Source organism: Mytilus californianus, unplaced genomic scaffold, assembly GCF_021869535.1.
Source record: "Mytilus californianus isolate M0D057914Y unplaced genomic scaffold, xbMytCali1.0.p SCAF_7, whole genome shotgun sequence".
Lineage (NCBI taxonomy): Eukaryota > Metazoa > Mollusca > Bivalvia > Mytilida > Mytilidae > Mytilus > Mytilus californianus.
In genome coordinates this window covers 12,008,922-12,032,709 of record NW_026262723.1, presented here as the reverse complement: position 1 = coordinate 12,032,709, position 23,788 = coordinate 12,008,922, and the positions used below count along the sequence as shown (strand labels likewise).

Sequence of the window (23,788 nt, the reverse complement as noted above, 5' to 3'; positions counted from 1 at the left end):
TAGAATATTTAGGTAATTTTGGTATCAAATGAAAACTGAATGACTGGTGATCATTGTAAAACACTTTTTGACTTATGATTTTGAATAATAAAAAAATTGCATGAAATTTTTAAAGTTTTGCCTGTTTGTCAGATCTGAAGTAATTATTTTGGTACATCCGAAGTTCCGGGAACCAGTTCTTTCTTATATGCCATTAAAGGTATGCTGATTTTTTCTGTACAAGACACCATTAAGTGTTGCTTTGACATGCAATGATTGTCACTTTATTTGAACTTTAAACAAAAGAGCTGTGCCTGCTTGAAATTGAGGAATTTAACATAGAAAGCAATGGGGCCATGAATTAGTGGTGTACTTCTTATTACGGAGAATCATCGGAAATTCAATTTTTAAAAGTTTTACCTGTTCCAATGAAAATTGGTCATATTTGATGAGATTAATCATGTTTAAGCAACTTTTGTGGATGAACAATTCTGTTAATGCAAAATTTCAGCTCTTAAATTGACACAATAATGTATTTTAGCCTTTAATGGTCATACAACATGCATGCAGTTAAGACTTGAACCCAAGTTTTTATTATTGCATTATTGGGGATTGAAATCAATAAAACATGTATGTTATGAATTTTTTATTTAAAAAAAAAATAGCTCATGGTCAAATAATCCAATGATTTTTCAAGTTTTATTGGTTTTCTTATGGTAGCCTTTTACAATCTAGACAATTAGTATATACTCATATAAGTATTCCAAAATCTCACTGTATATGCAATTTTGGACCAGTTTTGCAAGTTATCCAGCTGAGGGAAATATAAATTGCTCTAAATAATCTATAGTGTACCACAAAAGTATGGTTTGTACCAAAAATGTCCCTTTTGCAATTTGAAGAAAAAAGGGGGGATAATATTCTCAATTATGTCTTAGGTTTGGACTAATATATTCTTATTAAATGAAAAACCTCTGATAAAAATATGACTATTGGCAAGCACATTGTTTTCCTAGTAGATATTAACAAATAGAACCATGATATTGAGAATAAAAAAAAAATCATATTGGTCATTGGTAATATCCCTATATGCAGTTTTCTTTGTATAACACATATGTTACTATCAGTCAAATTTGAGCTTAACATCAGTAAAATAGTGTTTGGACTACATGTAAAGCTTTATATGTTTGTTATTGCTTGAAATAGATCATAGAATGAAATTAAGTAATGCTGAAGTCAATATAGCAAGTTTGCTTCTGTTATAGGTGTAACACCAATAATTCGGGCCCGGCCAGAAAGCATATACCAGAAAGTAGTACATATTTACCACAAAATAGTTCCTACGCATGGGTGTATTCCGGCCCACCTTTGACGCATGGGTGTAACTTTGTCAGATATGAAGTACCTATTTTGGTACATCTGAAGTTCCGGGAACAAGTTCTTTATTATATGTCATTAAAGGTATGCTGATTTTTTCAGTATTGCTGACTATAGGGTCGGCTGATGATACCCTCGGGGATTTTACTAACCATATTTATTTTTCTTTAATTCTAAAGACTTGCTTGCGTTTGAATATCTCAATACAAAGGTATTTAGATTTAAACAATAGAGAGCCATCATTATCGTGTATTGTTGCTTTGCACATTCAATGATCTAAGTATTTCTTCCTATTTCTCATGAAATCATACAGGAAATTTAATGCACAGCACAAAATGTAGTTGAAAGAGGTGTATTCCGGCCAACTTTGACCTTCCCATGAAAAAGAACCCATTTTATTTTTATTTCATTTCACTTTAAGAACTTGAATACTGATACAATCAATAAAAATATTATCATGGTATACGAATCCCTTTTTATTTCGAAGAAATATGTACCGTCTATAATAGGAAAAGTAAGATAAAAAATGCAAATGAAGTTTTTTCTATTAAAAAAAAATATATACCTTTTGGCACTTGAACTATATAGCGTTTTAAATATTTGGTTTAAGGAGTACAAGAAAAGCATATGCATGTTAGGATCAAAATGGGAATCGCAGTTTTCATCATTGTTGAAAAAAAATGTTTAATTAAATTTTCGTTTACTTAATTTTATACTGTTAACACTTATTTAATTTTTTGATACATTATGGCATGCGTTGGGCGGAATATACAAATATCTTTCCATTTTCATTTGAATATGTATATCTTAAAAACTGTCTCGTTTTACACCGAGTGCAGGAGGCATAAAAAGAGTGTATAAGGGTACCATCGTCAAGTCAAACTAACCAATGGTAAACCAGTACAAAAAAGTCGCCAAAGGTCAACTGAGTGATTTATAAATTAAATCATATGGCATCATTTCAATGATCTGGAAATGTACCGGAATGGTTTACGTTGATATAAACGAAAACCCAGCTTCACACTAGACTATCGTATGGTATCGTGGTGTTAAAATATGTGGTTTATAGTAAGATGAGTATTGATTTACAAATAGTTTAGACATATTTTATTGCGAAATACACAAAAAAATCTAAAACAAGTCGTTCCAATATACAAAGGTCCTATTCATGTAATAAACAAGCATCATAATACAGAGAGAAGAGATTGTAGAAAAAAATATGAAAAAATAAATGAAAAATTTGTTTGTCAAAACGGTTTTTTGTTTAATGTACAATTGAAAATCTCCAAAAATAAAGCTTCAATTTTTTTAATCCCTTAAGAAGTTTAGAAAAATGTTCAGTTGGTCAAGTGTTAATAACTATAACGGGTGTATTGAGTCTTACCAAATCACAGAAACAACCTGGATCGTTCACAAAGTTGAAAATGTAACTTCGTATTTTATTTTGGTTTTTAAACTTTTTTGATTCGAGCGTCACTGATTATTCATTTGTAGACGAAATGCACGTCTGGCGCACATCATATCAATCCTGGTATCTATGATAAGTTGATTGAACAGCATTTAATATATTACATCTATGCCGGATTTAAGTATGAAGAATGTTTAGTTATCTGCATCTAACAGAATAATAAAAGGGGTTTTACAACATAGATTAGAAATATATTGACCTTTTAAAATCTAATAATAATTGAAAGTTGTGGACAACATGATTGAAATTGTTGAAAAGTCTGGTTGAGTCGGGATTAATGAGATTGAGTACAGATATAATCTAGTAAAAGGTTGTCGATAATCACTGATATTAAGCAAATGTCTTCGAGTTGTTCTATGTAGAAATTGAGATAAACAATCATATAAATATCGTTTGTTGTCAGAAGCATAAGCTATTGATGTTTTATCTGCAGAGAGTCTGAAGATACTTTAAGTATTATTCGCAATATCATTGATATATACAAAAATGAAAACAAAAGAGGACCTAGAACCGATCCTTGCGAAACACCACCTATTATGTTTCGTGAGTCTAATAGACAATTCGTTATCATAACTCTTCTGTCTTTTATATAGTTTTAAATCCATTTTCACAAACAAACAGAAATTCCATAGCCTTGTAAATTTTGGACTGATCCCTTATGCAAAACATAATCAAATGCTTCAGAAACACCACTAAATCAAAACAAATGAACCTATCAGATATGGTGATATATTTCTCTCAGTTGTTGTACAGTTAAATTCCCATCAATAAATCCAGATGGAAATCTATAGACCAAAGCATTGTCTAAAAAATAGTTAAATATGTACTTACTATAAATAAAACGTTCACATTTGTTATCAATACAAGTTAACAAAGACATTGGTCTATAATTATTTGGATCTGACTGCACACCTTTATAAAATAGTACAAGGACAAAGGGAGCTTTCCATTGATAGATATTGATTTGCTTTTCCCAGTTCAAGGGTTTCAGGAACATTCTTTATTTCATCAAATGTTATTTGTAAAATGTATAAATTATTTTCGGTTCATATTTCAAAATATGGCGGCGTAAGATCGATATTAGATGTCGACAAAAAAAAATCATCTGGTAAATTCGCTTTATCGAGATCATTCACAACTATATCAGCTGAACCATCAGGTAAAGGCGAATAATTTTAATTTCATGATCGGTTTTAAATATTGCTAATGCTTCTAGCATTCAAATAAATACGTTTAAGTAGTTAATCTGGTCAACTGAAATGGGGTTTACTCCCACGTCGTTGTCTAATGATAACAACAGTATCAGAAAAAATTGTAATTGAAATATTCATAAAAAATACACAACCATAGATATAAATGATTGTGTGTTGATAATTCGCTTCTAATATGTTCCAAAAAATGAAAAAAGGATATGACTAGAAAGAAAAGGATTAGATTAAAAATACCAAAATGTGCGATTCTATATACTGGCCTATGTTTGAAATAAACAAGCCAATTACTGTCCTGTACTACATCATTTCCTATTGTCAAATGACATCAATTGATGAACATGATGGTGTACATTCATTATAAAAGATATCCCTATAAATTGAGAAATATCGAGAATGGCAAATATTCGAAAACGTATGAAATGAATGGACTAATAATGGTACAGAAATAAAAGACCTGAATCAAACCGAATTAAAATTTAGCTGTGAATTCTATTCAAATCAAACATGAATAATATGTTCTAAAGATTCCAAACTATTTACACGGAAAACAAAATACTTATAAACATGATAAACTACACATGATTTTAACACGAGGCATATAATTTAAGTTCATATTGCACATTTCTCAAAAGTATAAATTAATGTCACACTTGTATGATAAAGATACTTATATACTATCAGTTTGTAAATCAACATGTTGAGGAAATGTATGCATAGACATTTTGTTTCTGTTTCCTAGATAAGTAAGTCATTCACTTCACAGAAAATTGTTGTTTTAATGTGGGGTCTTCATTTCAAGGTTAAAGAATTTATAACAAATAGACCCAAATGACTTTTGAAATACTAAACTATAATTGGTTAAGCACATTCGATTTTATGTCCTTCCGTAAAGAATGTATAGAACAGAGAAAGGCTTCAATTTACAACAGTTTGAAAATGAAATTAAGAAAATGTGGTCGGAGACAAATTTCCTCAAGAGATCAAATGACGTAGATGTAAACAACTATATATCACCATAACAACTATGTGCAAAACCCGTACTGTATAGTAAGCTATGCAAGGGTCAGACATGGAAACATGTTAAATAGTTCAAACAAGAAAACAAATGGTCTGATTGATGTATGTACAAAACGAAACACAAATATGACAGACAGTTACCAACCACAACCACTGAATTACAGGCTCCTGACTTGGAACAGGAACAGCTAAAATGTTGTGGGGATGAACCTTATCCTCACTTAAGACAATGGTAACCGGACAAGATAAGAACTAATATACAAATTGAAAATGGCTTCATCAGATCGACAGAAAGCATAACGACTATTGACATTTTTACATAGCCTTCAGTAAATGATGGTATAGTCTTAGATCGGTACTTTGTGACTTTTGACCTTATGTTAGTTATGTTTTGTAATTCGTGAGGATCTGAGTGCTTAAGCCTTTTCCAACTGATTTTTCAGTTTGTCCCTATGTTGTGCTGTTACACCAATTTCAAGTTTAAAGAGAGGGTTGCTCGTTTACTATTATATATTCATTTTTGTCGCATTGTTTATATACCTCTCTCAAGTCTGGAGTTTGTAATTCAGATTTTGTGGTTGTTGTCTGTCATATTGTTTTTCGTGTATTGTTTGAGCGTAAATCAGATCTTTGGTTTTCGCATTATGTCATTTGTAGCTTACTTCACGGTATAGGTTTGCTCATTGTTGAAGGCTACACGATGACCTTCAGTTGCTTATATCCAAGGTCAGTGGTCTTTGATGAATAGTTGTCTCATTATGGCAATCATACCATATCTCATAGTTTGAATATTATAAGTTTTTCAGTAGAACGACTTAAATATCGATCTTCGACATGTAAAGGCATACCAAAATGGTTTGCACAGGTTCATCACCTATTTTTTCGTACATATATTTAATAACATCTCGTAAGAGTGCATTAAGTTAAATTGCAATAATTAAGGGGTTTTAAGATAGAAATAAAAATATAATCTAATTTACTTAGAATGTAAACCTATTTCCCATTAAATACCTTCAGAAGGTTTATTACCCAAGAAATGGAAGCACTCTCATAATATACTTGACCGACACATCAAGTACCCAAAAATTAAATCAACATATAAATCTCCTACTCCAGAACTCTTAGTACTTTCTGCCTCTCATAAAACACATGCAATGGACAATTTTCCTATCTGACCCTACTAGACAATTATTTACAAAGATTCATTCATTTAAACCGTTATGAAATAAGTTAACCCTTTTTCAAATTTATACAAATGAAGGTTAAAAATAATCAAATTGATAAATTATATGTATGTACAATTGAATGATCATAGTTGAACCAAATATATCGTAACAGTCAAGTAAGTTTAAATTACAGCCGCACTTCAGTTCATTTGACATTGTATGTGTCTGATTCAGGCCTGTTTGTCGTAACTGTGTCATTCAGTGTGTTGTAAACATCACTCGATGCACCATGGTCATACAGGTCATCACCATCTTTAAATTTCTGTCGTTTTCCGCTAGCAGTAAACACGTGGTATTCATCATCCCCCATTATATCATATATTGATGAATCTCTTTGTTTCATTTCAATCATTTTCTCTGATTCTCCCAAATGATTATAAATTCCTTCTTCTGTAACATTTACTAATTTCCGACTTTCCTCTGGAATGGTATTCTTGATTGGCTCTGAGTAAGAATGAGGCTGTCTATGATCAATAGTTGTATTCATGTGTATGTGGTTTGTATTTGTTCTGGTTAAAAAACATGAGAACTATTTACTTTATAATTATTTGAAATCACTACAACAACAGAATAAATTATCTCACATGAAGAAAGAAATAAAAAAGACAAGATAAATCTATAAAAAAGATACAAATCAAGGTAACAAACGAAATCAGAGGAATCGTATCAATTTCAAAAGAAAAGAGTTTGGTGCGTCAATAGTATAAGCGTCTCTTGCTATGCATGCTTCACCCACCAGATACATGAGAATCCACAGTCACTCGGAACGTCTCAATCGGTTATGAAAAGGTATGCATGAATTATGCTTCATATGAGTAGAAAAAAAATCAGTCGACCAGTGGGAGTGCATAATAAGTTCCTTGGAATATCGATATGTATCAATCCACAAAATTCATTTGATATGTTGTAGAAAAAAAAAGACCAGCATTGTTGTTTGCATCAGAACGGTTCTTCTTTACTGTGTAAGATTTTTCATAACCTTAAACAAGGAATTCGTATCTCAGATCACTAGTTTTGTCGATCTTTCAATTGAGCATGGGAAAAGTCTATAAAAACGGTTTACACAGCTGGTTTAATATGTATTACAAAACAACATTTTTAAAGCCATATTTTACTGTAAAAGGAAGGATGGCAAGGACGTTAGTAAGATGTTAAGTCGAAATTCTTGACGACATATGTTTTATATTGATCTGTAGAAGGCTTTTTATGATGCACATGCATTTAGTATACATACTAGATTGTCATCGTCTTTTTCTTAAATGTTGATTCCAAAATTTAAAGATGGATTTTATAATTTCTCCTCTTTCGTGAATTTTGTTGGGATATGTGGGATTCCCAATTTTACTGTAAATTCCAAGTTTTTTTGTAAAAAATTCTAATTATAATGTATTTTGCATATGAAACCATATAAATTGTCTGCTTGATTACAACATTTGCAGTGAAGACACGATAAAGTATTCACAACCTAGAGCTTCTTGAAAGGGTAAGCAACCCAACTGTCGATCGTTGCTTTTTAATGCGTTTTAAAATAGCCAAACAGCTTTGATCCATTCAGTAAGATGTCAAATGTTTGTTCATTTAACTCGCGTTTTGTTCATTATCAATGACAATCTTTCTATTTTTAGAATGTTTTCAAAAGCACACATATTCCACAAAGTTCAGTTTGCAAAAAAACGTCTCAATGGCATTTTTTTCAATACATTTATATGTTAAATATTGTAATAAAAAATGTATCTTAGTTAACTGTAAGTCAGCGAAACCGAAGAACATACAATGTTTAAACTAAAGTTGTAATTTATTTTTGCGTTTATTTTTTCTTCATTTTGAATTCTTTTACGAGGTAAATTGAGACTGAAATACACATTTCTACATGACCAATAAAAGCATTCAACTCTACCAGTTTGATAATTGATCTAAAACTTCCCTACCGATGACATCACTGGAAAAGAAAACATGTGGAATGCATACCTTCTTTTAATAACTATCACAATTATCGGGACAATCACAATTGCTAGAATTCCTCCAACGCCCCCTGCTACAATTGGAACTAAAACAAAAATATGAGGATCTTTTAGAAATTTTATGATAAAGAAAAAGTTTTAGCTAACAATCACAATATTATTCAACTTTTCTGCCTTGAACACTATGTTATAAAATTGGAAATATGATTACTTTGGGATACTGTGGATTCATTTATTTTCGTGGGTATCAATTTTCGTGGATAGAGAAAAAAAGACGTTTAGTGGTATACGTAAATTCGAGGATCGCTGATTACAAAATAAAATCAGATACGTAATTCGTGGATTTCTTTTTGACGATATACTAGAAGTGTTAGGAAAGTCAATACGATTTCGACGCTGATGTTAAATACCAATACCACTACCGGCTATAGTGGGGACCATCTCAAACTATCATCACTATACCTCTGCTTTCTTAATTGGACGGTATATAGTGCTGGGTGAATGGGTCCAAATAGGTCCATCCGTCCGTTCTTTCGTCTATCTGTTCATTTATTGCTTCAAACCCAGATAGTAATAGACAATACGAATCACAAATGGCTCATGAAAAGTGGTTTTGTTGAACATTAAAACGATGCGCAGCAAGACAACCTTCTTCCAAGAATTGGCAACAACTTGGAATTGGATATCCCTCCAAACTGTGTTAATTTATGTGATAAGATTTATGCCAACCTTCCACCAATTGTTTCGCCATATAGGAGACACAAAATAAGACAAAACCGAAATAGGAAAAAAGAAAATGCAAAAAACTAAATAGAAGAATTTCAGAATGTCAAGTTTATGTCGAACGTTTAAAAACATTTAGGGTTGTCGAAACTTTGTTGAGACATCCAAGACACGAATCAAGTTAAATTGTTGAATTTTGTGCTGGACTTGTGCAGAGGCAAACTGAGTTATATCACTGTTAAACATATTGTACTCATATCATTTAATGTATATATTTCGACTTGCGGCCATAAAAATCCGTCATTCCCATTCTTGACCCTTTAGCTTACATATGTTTTTTTTAAAGTTTTGTTTTGCACTCCTAAATTCAAACAAATACAAATGAATGTATGAAGATCTAGGAGAGGCCAATGTACGTCTTAAAATTTGGAGTCGACGTTAACCGTTCGCTTCATATTGTATCAAACACACCACAAAGCTAAACTATACTACGCCGGGATACTTTTCAATGCAATTGCATTTTGAGAAAGTCCACACTTACATCTTGTATCGGTATTGGTATTTAACATTAACGCAGTATTTAAATCTCTTTCCTAACACGCCTAATAAACAGTCATATAAGTAAAAGGTGTAAAAAATAATGTTCCTGTCATCAACAGTAGTACCTACGGGAATTATCCCCGTACTTAATCCTATTGATTTTTAATCACCAGTAAACCAATCTATGACACGGTAATTTACAACTTGCAGTTATTTTCCATGATCAGTTTTAATCAATTTTAAAAAGTAAATTATCACTGATATTCGATATATTTATTATTAATTTAATCAAAATACTTGTATCTTCTTTCAATAAAAAAACATGTGTTATGTTACAATGTTTATCGCTAGTCAACACTATACTAGAACTGTAAACATAAGCGGAAATATACATCCGACTCCATACACATTTCTCGGGATTATTCTTTATTGAATTATTAAATTCGTGGTTTGCTGTGACCTACGAAACCCACGAAAATTGGTATACCACGAATAAAAATGAATCCACAGTACATAATGCACGTTATGTGCTTGTTAACCTCCAACTTGATATTAATTAAATTATACAAGAATTGATGCGCTACTCTCTTAGGAATGATGACATAAGGCGATTTTAAGACTGGTAGAGACATATTATCTTCAAAATTTCAAACGTCAACATCACGTAAAAGTAAAATTTTTCATCTTTGAATTGTCAAGTTTAAATAGATGGATTTAATCAACATAATGTCTTTAATGGTCTTTCGTATTTCTTTATATTTGTATGTTCTTTGTTATATAAATGACTTCCAAAACATTGGTGTAGAGTATTCCTGGGTAGCATTGATCCAGAAACATAGTCCTGTGCAAGTTTGCTGTTATCTTTTTTTTTTAATTATCTAATAATTTAATAGGACAGTGAATCATTTAAAGTGCCCTTTTGAATTTGATTAGATTAAACGTAAAGCATGTTATTGTTTATTTGACCAAGTTTTTATATTTGAAGTTTTGATTCTTTCTTTTTGCAAACGAGTACAATTACAAAATCATGATATATTGAGAAATAGATCTTTATTGATACATAGGTTCTATAAATTGACAAATGATGTTGAATCTTAAATGATGTATTTAATTGCAGACACTATCGAATAAAATATAATTATTTATCATTAAAGCGCTTATCAAAATTTAAAAGAAAACATTCAAATTGATCAGAAGATTGCCCGTATAACTAAAATTTACGTGAAATACCGGGATGTTCTAAAATCACCGTCATTCTTTTCTGGTAAAATAATTGGATCGATTATAACATCACCATATCTCAAATTAGTAATAACTGCAAACGCGCAGAAAAATGCACACGTATACATGTACTTAATAAGATATCATTACTTCACATTTTTGTGTAATTTTGGAATAATAGAAGTTGTTTTGGTGTATGTTAGAATAGGTCGAAGAACAAAATAATTAAAGCACACTATATTTTAGTACTTACCGATAATATTTGTTTTATCATCATTTGAATCAGATTTTGTTTTATCTGAAAAATATTTCAGAAATGATGTAAACAGTTTGTTTGCCAAGTAAAATCATGCAATGAAATTAGCCATATTGTAGTTAGGAAGTGTTAAACATAATGATGTATAAAGCCATGCCGTATATATTGTGATATTGAAGAATAAACGTAATAGAACATTATAAGGCTCATTAAATATAACAAAAAGAAGATGTGGTATGATTGCCAATGAGACAACTCTCCACAAGAGACCAAAGGCCACAGAAATTAACTTTTATAGGTCATCATAAGCCGTCAACAATGAGTAAAACCCATACCGCATAGTCAGCTATAAAATATAAAAGGACTCGAGATGACAAATATGAAACAATTTAAACGAGAAAACTAACGGCCTGATTAATGTACAAAATAATAAAAGAAAAACAAATTTGATATACAGCAACAAACGACAACCTCTGAATTACAGGCTTCTGGCTTGGATAAGGCACATACAGAATGTGGCGGAGTTATACTAGTTTGCATTAAATCTTGAATCAAACTACATATTACCTATTATATCTGTTTGTTTTGGTCACACATCGTTGTCAATTTAATGGCATTCTTTGCGACTGTCATACAAATGAAAGGTTATCTAGCTATAAAACCAGATTGAATCCGCCATTTTCTACATTAGGAAATGCCTGTACCAAGTCTGGAATATGACAGTTTTTTTCCATCCGTTTGATGTGTTCGTTTTTATTTATTTGCCATTTGATAAAGGACTTTCCGTTTTGAATCTTCCGTGAAGTTCGGTATTTTAGTTATATAACTTTTTAGAAAATTGATGTTCATTCCAAAAATATTAGAAGGAATCATGATTGAACATGAACAGTATCTTTTTTTAACCTTGAGGAGTAACTCATTAAACATACACAGTATTAAAAAAGTTGGTTAATGCAAGACTAATGAGTATAAAGAATTTATTTTTAGATTGAAGCTAAACATCATTTTTGTGAGATAAAAATCGGTCATATTCGAAAAATTGATCAACACAAAGGCGGTTTTACTTTACCTCATTCAAAGAAATGCACATATGGCGTATTTAATTATGATGAAATTATAATTTGCTTTATTATATTTATTATTTTCAGTTGTCTTTTTGTGTTTTGTAAACTATTGTTTGTCATTTGGTCTTTATTTGTGTATTGTCATGGCGTTGTTAGTCGATTTATGAGTATGAATATCCCTTTGGTATCAATTGCCTCTCTTTAAAAATCTGGTATCTTTGAAGAGTTTTAAGCTTTTTGACGGTGTTTTCCTAATATATAGTGTGTGTCTACAATATGTATCGAAATGACTAACAATAATCACATTTTTTTCATGTTTTAACATTATTATCATTCAGATCCTTGTGAAAGACACATATGCCTTGTCAAAATTGAAGATAAGACAAAATTATACAATAAACGGGAAAAGACAGAAGAAACAGAGACATACAACCAGAAAATACAAAACATTACAAGAAAATTAAAGCAATAAGTACTCCACAAAAACCGTTGATGAATGGATGAACTCAGTAATTGTTGAAATTTTGGCAGTTCCTGCACCACTTGGGACAGTGTTTCGTTCATTTGCATGGCAGTGCTGGCACTTTATTTTTCTTCCTTAGCGGTTTAACTCAGATGAGTTTTGCGAAAGCTGAGTAATGCACTTTCGTGAAGAAGGGATATTTTTAAATGCGGTTGCTTTCTTTTGGGTGTTGAGTGCTTAATAGACTTATGGTTGACTGTACTTGAATTTGTTTGGTTATGGTGGTGTCTGTTGTTATCAAAATTTGTTTTTAGATTGCTCCCTTTTTTTCTTTTTTCCCTACCGTATGTTAAATATTACATATTTTGACAAAACATATTAGAAGGTACTTTGACATACTTTTGAGGAAATTGCTTTTGCAGCTCGAACAAGTAAAAGTATGGTTAAGAGAAACTGCTGCAATCTGAATATTTTTACTTTTAAATGTCATTTTCGTCATACTAAACTCACCTGTAGAATTGTTTTCTACAGTCGAAATGGTTGATATGTATGGTTTCGTAGGTCCCTTGTCGTCAGAAGTGTGCTTGAGAGTATCTGCGGCAAAATATACATATATAAATCATTCAAGCAAAAACAAAATAAAAGCGTACAGAGTTTTGTAATCAAATGAATGTAAGTAACTAACATTCATTTCAATAATCAACTATCCTTCCGATCTTTCCATTAATCGGGAATATAAACTTTGAAAAATACACCTCACTACGGATGTGTTTTTTGGAACAGGATTTTTCTGATCATGATAGATGAGGCATGTAATGTGTAGGCAAAGCCATCTATGGAAATATCACTATTAAAAAGAAAATGCAGCATGATTGACACTGAAACTAATATCCACAAGATTCCAAATGATGTTGGTGTAAGTAGTTATACAGCAAAACATAGGCTAAAGATACCAAAGTAATAGTGTGACTCATAAGACGAAAACGAACTTACAAGGTCGTGACAAAAATCAAAATCGACGAAAAGATAAACAACAGTATACAAAACACAACATAGAAAAATACACACTGGTCATCACGAAAAAAAAGGCCCAGATGAACAAAATGCAAAACAATTTTAACTGCAAAACCAACCACCTGTTCAAAGAAATAAACACAAATCAAAATATGGCAGACAGAAACCAACAATAACCACTGATTTACTGGTTACTGATTTGGGTCAGGCAAATAACATATGGGGCGGTGTAAAACATGTTGTTGAGCGCTCAAAATTCTCTTTAACATGGGACAGTGGGTGTAACAGCGCTTCATAAACTCAAACTAAAAATCTGTTGAAAACGTGTGGCTAAATACATATCGGCATGAAGCACACAACCACTAACAAAATGATGATGTACCGATCCGCTGACAGTTCATCTTAAGCAAATAACAACTTATATTTTTTCCTAGATAAACACATCAGTCAGTGTACATTCAACATATTTAATGTAAACTGTCTGATATTGTGCAATGCAATACTATAAATATCAAGAGAATATATAACCTGATTTGTTTGTAAAGTGCTTCTGAAACCATATACTTGTTATAATGTGTATTTTTCTGGAAAAAAAGTATCACGAAAATACCCGAAGGTGAAATAAAATAGGGAAGTCAATCAAACTGACAAAATGAAATGTTAGACTTTATCAACCAATGGTTAGAATGGAAAACAACTGTCATATTCCGGACAGACATTTGCCGATGAAAATGGTGGGTAAAACCTGGTTTTATAGCTAGTGAAAACTCCAACGTGTATGACAGTTGTTTATAGTTTCGTTATATTTCAAATTAATGACACACTATCGTTTTAGTAATACAGAAATCCCTTAGCAAATACACTGCTCTTTTATCATCTGAAATTCACTGTTTATAAACATGAAAGAAAGCTTACACTGCACTTCAATTTTAACATGTTTAAGAAACTCCAAATAGAATTCGTCTTCTTGTATAGATGTATAGACACACTCTTATAATACAAGAAAAACCATACATTACAAGAACTACAGGGTATGACATGATAACCCGAACAGATGACTTGTATGATACACGTAAGGGAAAATAATACGGATCAACTACAGAAATAGCAATAAACACACTTACAAATAATTGACGCCTGTACAATCTATTTGGGATGACATTCAGAATTTAAACAGGTGTACGAAGCTTTGACCACCAACTTGTTTAGCAATATGCAAAAAATTTGTGTTCTATTTATACTGAAGGAGGTTTAGTTATAATTGCAGTCTCAATGAAATGCATGAAAAACTGATGCCGCAGTCTTATTTTGACAAATAAAAAAAATAAAAACAAATTCAAAAACTTTAATTATAATTCAAAGAATAGACCGGCATAAAGTTCAATATTACTGTTCAACAATCAGATGAAAATAATAAGGTCGAAAAACAGCACCAGAGATAAGTAGCTCAATATAGGAAAATATATACTATTCTGATTTGCAGTACATTTAAGTCTTTGGAGTGTTTAAGCTGATCAAACAACCAAATAACCGTCAAAAGTCTTATACTGTAACATAATTTTTCTGTTTTTGAATAAACCACTGTGCCTGCAGTCCATGACTACCATGTAAATCACTGAAATAGATACTATTTATAGTTTAAATCCATGATTTTAAAAAAACCGAGAAAGTGATTCAATATTCATTAGAATTCGTGAACACTTGTATTATCCTGACAAGTACAACTTTATTATGATTAAAATGACACTTTACAACGTCAAAATCAAAAGGTATATTACTTATCAGTCCCAAATGTTTAAGGAATTCGATAAAAGCAAACCTTATTTATCAACAGACACATGCTAAATTGCCTAGATTTTTACGATTGTTGTCCTTGAAATTCGGAACGGCTCATCGAGGGATATTTGGAGCTCTCCTGTTTGTTTTGGATTGTAATTTGTACAAAAACAATCAAATCTTAATGGTAACTTTTCAACAAGCCGATAGGATGGAATGAATGTATACAGTGATTAAATATATAAAAAGGTATAAACTCACAACAAAGAGAACCTAATTGACTCGTACACTTCGCTGTGTCTAATCGAATTTCAGATCCATTGATTACTATCTTAAGACAAACCGCATCACCTGGTAAATTCCCTGAATGATAATGAAGAATTAGAAATGATTAAAACTCTGATCAATTTGTGTTGTCTTTGTTTGCCATCATTATTTGACAAAAAAAAATTGAAATGTATGTGTTATGATTGGAAAACAAATACACAGATATACAAACAATCAAATAATCGATCAATAAGCATTTCAATTTAAAAGTTTTGAAAAATATGCCATATTTAAAAGGATGGAGAGTTAATAACTCAAACCAGACGTACGCTTACGTTTATTTTCTAGTAACAAATTTCTGCGATAGTTGTATATTGTTTTAATTAAAAATATTGATTTCGTAAAATCTTCTTGATAGAATGCAAACAAAAAATAATAAAGGAGCATTAAGTTTTCAGGTTGGTACAGACAACGTAAAAGTATATTAAACATGAAATGAGCTGTCAAGTAGACAGCATACACGGTTTTCTATATTTTAAAGGTAACCACTGAGAAGTGCAGCTAGTACGAATGAAATTGCTATATTGTTATATATAGCGCTTTCAAACTTGCTTGACCTGCCACGTTCTGTACTAATTTTCCAATCTATTAAGGATCACATGTCATGAACAGCAAAAGTAAACAGTATCAATGTCGTACATGATATCCATTTTATCTTCAGAAACAATAAATCAAACTTTAAAAAAAGCATTGATTGACTGGTTCATACATTAATTAATGAAAACGACATTGAGTACTATTGACATTTACCAATGATAAAAGGATCATGACAACTGACCGGTAGAAATCTTTGACTTCCATTATGTCATTAGTAACAACATATTAAATTCGAAAGGCATTGGTTCATCGGTTCATAAGTCATTCCACAGAAATTGTTGACAGTCGACCACTGCCAAAAACGCCGTACTTTTAAATTTTGATAACAGATTTTTCCGTTAAAAAATAATGTCTTTAACCGAATTGTTCATGTTATTAGTAGAACGGTTTTCAGTAGACAAGCATAGCTTTTCGTGATATTTTATTTATTATAATTGTTTTTCTCTTCCTAATTCTATATCCCTTATGTTAAGGTCAAATGTCCTGAAAGTCAAAAACAATCGACCATATACATATTCTAAGTTAGTTTATATATTATCATTTATGTATATTGATTAATAAAAGGAGTTCTCAAATCTGTATAGCATGCGCTTCTTTTAACTGGTGAATGACACATAGATAGTCACATACCGTTTTCTCCCCATACTATTCTTTCATCGGCATGATTTCCAACCCAAAACAAATCATTGTTTCGCAGACATTTAGTATCAAGTAAATAACTAGTAAGCTGTAAACTCTTTTCTTGACAGTTTTGCTGAGCGGTGTACCAAGAAACTCTATCATCATTACACTCTTTGGGGTATATTCCATCTAAAATATGTAGAAACATATTGATGTAATAGTCTTAACCTACTTATAACGTCTCAGTTAATTAAACGTCACAAAAAGCGAAACAAACAACTTATATAATCACTAAAATAGCAGTGCCTTATCTTTTTTATAAGAACTGTACTCTTGTCACGGAGAGGCGTAAATTTGGAAGCGATAATCCTAATTTTCCCATGCACAAAATATAACAGTGTAGACAAGACTTGTTGATGAAAACATAATTGCGGTAATCAAAATTAAAAGTTTCTTTGTACTAGTATATAACGAAAAGTTTTGGTTCCAAATAAAAAATATACTTTTAAAGGGCATCAAATAGGGTGAAAGTAGAATAGTCAAACTAGTTTATGTTATTCAAAGTGAACTTTCGCTGAGAGTACTTTCATCTTTCAGGATTAACCATAAAATGAAAATCAACGGTGGAGATTAGATAACAAAAAATGTGTCGCAGTGGGGTCGCATTGCTCCTTTGACACACATTTGTCACTTATGTGTATCCAAATTTGTGCTAAATGGGTAATTGCCGCATGGTAGTTAATTCCATATGAATATTATCTAAAGAAGGAATAAAGCATATTTAGTCCTTATAGAGGTTTTTACACTTCATATTTTTTGTTCAGCTACACTTATCGAATACACTAACTGATCATTCATATTCAACAATGTTACATTTAAATCCTGTAAGCACTAACCACCATACGGATGATCAAATCTATGTCACTTAAACTAATAAGAAAAAGGAAGAAAAAAAGCCAATCGCTTTAAGAATCAAATATGTTTTGAAGTGATAAACAATTATAATAATATTTTAATCCGAAAAACAAATCATACGTGTGTTACATTTTATCCTATTGTCTTATTCTATTTTACACATTCGGAAGGTGGTTTGCATTTGATTTTGCTAGCGCTCTATTACGTCCAGAGCAAAAATTTGTATCTCATATTATATAAACATTGCCAGATTCTTTCATGGCGTATTTGATAACAATCTAAAAATGTATATTGCTACCTATCTGCGGACATGTAGCTCTTAGATGCTTATGATATTGTTGGACATTTTGCGGACAACTGAGTAATGGATTATTCATTTTTTAAAAGGTCGGAATTGCAACCCAGGTTCAGGTTGCACTTATTTCCAAATAATGGATTGATGATCAACCAGAATGACGTAACTATTTCAGTTTGAGTATTCATTTCATTTTTACTATTATCTAATTATTTTCTTTTTTAATCTCCGCTTCTTTCCTTCATTTATGTTGAATTTCGTCATTTTAATCAAGAACAGATATCTCTAATTCGAAAACACGTGTTGGTTTGTTTAAGTTTTAAATGAGTACAATATTTGAAAGAGTATATAAATACATGCATAATTGATGTCTTGGTTATTTGAAAATAGAAGAAAACAATAAATAGAAGTAACCAAATTTCGAGATTTGTAACGAGACATTTTGAAGCATACTTGACTTGTTATAGCCTTCACATATATACTTCAAATTTGAACTGCATTGTGTGTATTTGCATTGAGTGCTTTTCTTTAATTCATCAAATTGTATTGCTGAACAAGTACTCCCAAACTGCATTCCTTCAGTACTAGTTCCTGAAATTAAACAAACCACAACCTATATTTATTTTAATCAAACAAACCTGTTTTGAATTAACCGATAGAATAAAGAAAACAATGCATTATGCTAGTATTTTTTTAAGTAATATTTTACACTGAGAATATAGTCCTGCTTTATTTTCGCTCAGGTAAAACCCAAGCTTGTACTACTACTACTACAACTACTACTACTACTACTACTACTACTACTACTACTACTACTACTACTACTACTACTACTACTACTAATAATAATAATAACAATAATAATAATTATGGTATAACTAGTAATGATGATTATTTTCATATATTGAAAAAAAAAACAAACAGCAAATATTAATTGATCAATGTCGATTGACATGTATTTGGTATGTGAAAATATTCTGAGTGATAAATGTACAAACACATGTTGTATCTATTATTCATATATTGTTTCTTTTTGGTGTTCATAAAAAATCCATTAATGTACTGGCTGGTAAATACATACTGTTTATAATTTGATATACACTGTATAACTCTTTTCCATTGGTCGACGAATTACCACCGCATATGTCTTCATGTTTTTCAATACAGCTAATGTTACAAGCATCAATATTTTCTCTTACATATCTATTCGTTTGCACTCCGTTGAACCCTTTATCGGTAGTACAAAGACATTCACTACTCTAAAATATCAGTATACTACAGTTGATAAAAACGCACATATTTTTTAAATGAACAACATTTTTCATTCACTTTTTCACTTGGAATACATAAACCGTTAGCAAGAGACCGAGGGGTTTATTTGTTTGTTTTCATATCCAATTTACCAGGATCAAGATACTTTTTTTACCGATTTTTTTTTACCCTCTATCCTCCCAATAAACAACCGTTGGGTTTGACCGAAGGTAATATTAGAACTGGAGTCATATTTGTATACTATGAATTTCATTATTGGTAGTGAGAGAACAATTTTCGTGATTTTCGTTGGTAAAGGTGCACTCGGAAAATTCAAATGTTTTAAAAAATTGAACTTTTCTACAGGGCCTTGTGGAAACTTTGGCAAACACCTTGAATCAAAATATCCACGAAAAATCTTGGTTTTTTTTGGCATCTAAGAACATTGGTACCTACGGAAACAAATCAATCCACAGTATATCTAAAATTTCAATAAATTCTTTTTTTAGTCGAAAGTGGACTATATGAAAGTTAAACTTACGAAAAATTACATAACTGTAGATTTATCCCTTGTGTGTATGTAATTAAATTATTCGAAACTTTAATGAGTAATGTAGTTTTGCTTGAGTCCTTTTTCGTGGACTAAAGAAGATTATTTTTCTTGTTTCTTGGTTTTAAAAAAATACTGCATTCATACCAATAGAAATATCTATTTTCCTGAACACTTATTCCTGTTTAACCTAAATTCAACGATGATTTAGTTAAAACGAAAATTAATAAATCAAAAGTAAGAATTTGATAATCACATGATGTAATAACCAAAATTATGCCTCAACGGTGGTTTAATCTAATGCATTGGCAATGGAATTATGAAAACAACTTACCCTTAGGAACATGTACTCCATACTGTAATCCTTACAAGCCCTAGAGCATTCAAAAGCTGAATTGTGTAAAAATGAGAAGTTGCCTTGATGAAAGGTATTCCTGTGATTGGCCTTTAAACTGAAACATCCTAGAACAATGTAGAATAAGACAACATGTTTATTTCATGAATTCAAACAAATTTTCCTAAATGTTCTCTAATGCTTATGTTGCGCAATGCATTACTACAAATTGAGTCATGTTATCGTCGTTGAGTACGAACAACCAGTACTTCGACACAATAATTCAATAGCAACAATAATTTTATAACAAAAATTAGCCATTTAATAGTATTTAATCATTCATCTTTTTTTGTCAAATTTGAAGGATCATATAACTTCAAAATAATACGTATTGTTTCTAATTTCGAATTTATAAATTCATGTTATAGTGGGAGATATTATGCAACTAATTGTGCAAATCGTGATACAAGCATGAAATTTGGTATTAAGGTTGACTAAATGTTGATTTAAAAAGAAAAAAGCTGGGGGCCATAAATTTTTTTCATTTTTTCAAGATGGCCACAGCTCATTTTGCAAATGGCGTCAGTTCAAATTGGCTACATTTCGTGAATCCTTTGACCGCTACAACATAGCGGTCAAAGGATTCACGAAATGTAGCCAATTTGACCGCTACAACATAGCGGTCAAATTGGCTACATTTCGTGAATCCTTTGACCGCTATGTTGTAGGTATAATGCAAGTTTTGATACAAAAGTGGCTTACAGTTTCTAAAGGACGATGAAACAATACATAAATGAAGATCAAATGTAACTTCCGGTTTCAAAATGGCGACCAAAACGTCGAAAATGTCATTTTTTTTTGATCATTTCCATCAAATTAACAAGAGATACCACTTACTTTGTTCAGTTCAAATGCCTAATTTGGTTAGAAAAACAGGTTGCTTTATCTAATATTTATTTAACTGACAGTTGCATGTACATAAACTCGTACAAGGAAGACCAGAACGGTAGCATTTACAGTTACCCACACAGCTGGAATTCTTGCATCCACATTTCAACAGTTCCTGACACGACGATGCGACGGCAGGCAATGAAGTCCATTTTGGTTTCCAACTGTCATTGTCTTTTTCTTTCATCCAACCCAAATGTTCAGGACTTGATACCTGTTGAATGCATATATTCGTTTGAGCCCAAACATGTCAGCCTTGATATGCTGTTCTTTTGGTGTGTTCCAGGAGAGTACCTCTGGTAGGCGGAATGGCATCATAAGGCCGCTGCTTTCTGGCAAACAATTCAAAAAGACGTCAGAGTGTGGGTCTGTTGATGGCAAATTGCAGAATGATTCAAGTATATCCATCAGCTGCGATTTAATACCACTGTTTAAAGTGCCATCCTGAGACAAAAATGGTGGTGCAGTTTGGTTTTCATGGTTAAAGAAATCTTCCAAGTGACACTGTCTACTTTGACATGAAACGAAAAGTCTAGAAAAGAGATTGCAATTGCTTTTCAGGTCCTTTAGCTTTGTTTTGACGAAGATGTTTCCGGTTTCGTTTGTCGGCTAAATAATGAGAATTTGTTCTTTTTATCGGGTCATAAAGAGCAGATTCTCCTTCGTTTTGCAATTGTTTCAAAAGGGGTCGTTTTGTTTGGACCCAATATCTTCGAGTTTACTAATCTTACCTGCTTCCGAATCAACAATTTCCTTAAAGTCAATTATGTCCAAATCAGATCACTCCTCTAGAAATGGATTTCCAAACTCATTCGTCACTTAAGAAAGCATTTGAACCTTTTTGAGGAAATCCTTTTTCGTTTTTGTAGAGTCTTCATGGTACCGTTCATCTGTTGTAGAATGACTCAAACCACTAGATCTTTCAAATCCATCTACTGACTTCTGGTCCAGCAACCATCTATCATCTCAAAGCTGAGGGATCTTCGGTTGAACCTATGGCACCACCGTCGCCCTTCACGATTGCATTATTCTGTTCATGTCCCTGATCAATCGTGATATTAGAAAATAACTAATGTACAGTACAATTACCATTTGCAAATTCCATTTCCACCTGTGGGTGATGTTCGTGAAGGGAAGCCATATCTCGAAGATGAATCGGTAACCTTCGAGCATAATTTACACGATCAAGACAAAAAAAAAAAAACGGTATCATTCTTGATATGGACTGTTTGTAAAGTACGAAATCTGACTCACGAAATTAACGTACAACCGACAGCACAAGAAGTTCTAAATTCAAAATTGAACGCCAGAAACTAAACTGTGGTCGATATGACTCTTTTTCCTCACACCAGTCTATCAAATCATCGAACCTCACAGAGTCATCAGCTATACTTCTGCGTTTATGCTTTTACAAGTTGACATTAACAATTCAAACAAAACGCATACAGTCATCTGATGAGCGTGCCTAGTCCTAGGTACATTTGAACATACAATTAAAGCATCCGCCGTTCTAGGTGTTGCAATGTCGGCTTCAGTGAGGGCACTTATTCATCCACTGTCACGCAGAAAGTCACCGAGAATTTAAAACAAGCCATTTCAATGTGCAATCAACCAAACATGACAATAAACATATCTTCTCCGTACATATCTGGCCATTCCCACTGAATTTGCTTTGCCAATATAAAAAGTGGCTGATCTGCAGATATAATTGGTGTGTGTCCGGGATTAAGAAAGTTAACCACCTCTTTCAACTTATCCATCAAATACTTGATCATTGCAACTGAATGGGCTTGTTCTTCAAACAATGGCATCAAAGAAGTGAAACTCACTTGTACAGAAGGGCCTCGATTTTTAGAGGAATGAAATGACGACCAAGATATGTTTTCTAAATCCAAATCCTCGTCTGTTGGATGAACTACGTGTAGCCATTCATATTCACATTGGAGGCTTTCTTCAAGATAATCATGTTCTGGTAATTTGAGTATGGTATTAAGTGTATTTGGAGGTGTAGGTTTAGTCTTTAAATAGGAAGGTTTCATATTGGCGTATGTACTGTATCTGGAAGAGAAGATACTTGTCTTGGATTTGGTCTATTTCCCAGTATTAAGTCTCCAAGTTCAATCCCACCCTTGTCATCTGACGGGTGCTGAAAAATAAAAATTCCTGTCCCATGCAAAAAATGATTTTGCAGTTGTTGAATAAGGGTTGTGATAAATACTGTCCACAGCAGCTGTAGTGAAAAGCCCTTTTTTTTAAAATGGTGGACATACTAAACCTTCGGACAAAAAGCGTTCAACCACAGCCTCTTCAAGTTGAGTTGATATTTCTAATACCCGGTTTTATGAAATACATAAACCATACTGAAATTAAGTATCGATCAATTGACGTTTCCTGGTCCTTGTAAATATTAAAAGACCGATATAGATACAAAAAGGAGTTTCACGATTTACTTCATGTCGCTGTTGTTCTGATATTTTCGGTGTTTTTGCATGATAGTTGTATATTAGGAGCTAGGCAATGGCTAGATCAGACTTGCATACACTGTTCTCTAATTGGGATTGAATATCAGGGTCATGGTCAATCATACACACTAGTTCAAGGAGTGATTGGGGGGGGGCTTGATTGGATTTCTTCTGCAGAAAATGAACCAGACA

The 23,788-nt window shown here is 32.0% G+C and overlaps 1 protein-coding gene across 3 annotated transcripts in view; it reads right to left on the bottom strand.

Moving 5' to 3' along the window:
* Positions 1-20,433, bottom strand: part of LOC127708343 (uncharacterized) — a 177,423-nt gene extending 156,990 nt beyond the window's left edge. Inside the window, exons 1-9 of one of the 3 annotated variants that reach the window (XM_052213200.1) lie at positions 20,187-20,433; positions 19,133-19,310; positions 18,505-18,642; positions 16,851-17,030; positions 15,558-15,659; positions 13,017-13,100; positions 10,977-11,021; positions 8,247-8,325; positions 6,410-6,787 (exon numbers count right to left, since the gene is read on the bottom strand). In XM_052213200.1, coding sequence (XP_052069160.1) covers positions 6,424-6,787; positions 8,247-8,325; positions 10,977-11,021; positions 13,017-13,100; positions 15,558-15,659; positions 16,851-17,030; positions 18,505-18,642; positions 19,133-19,310; positions 20,187-20,207 — 1,191 coding nt within the window. In that variant the 5' untranslated portion in view covers positions 20,208-20,433 and the 3' untranslated portion in view covers positions 6,410-6,423. Of the gene's footprint in view, positions 1-6,409; positions 6,788-8,246; positions 8,326-10,976; positions 11,022-13,016; positions 13,101-15,557; positions 15,660-16,850; positions 17,031-18,504; positions 18,643-19,132; positions 19,311-20,186 lie in introns of those variants that run through there. The other 2 variants (XM_052213202.1, XM_052213199.1) reach the window with 2 other exon arrangements.
* Between the last annotated feature and the right edge of the window lie 3,355 nt (positions 20,434-23,788).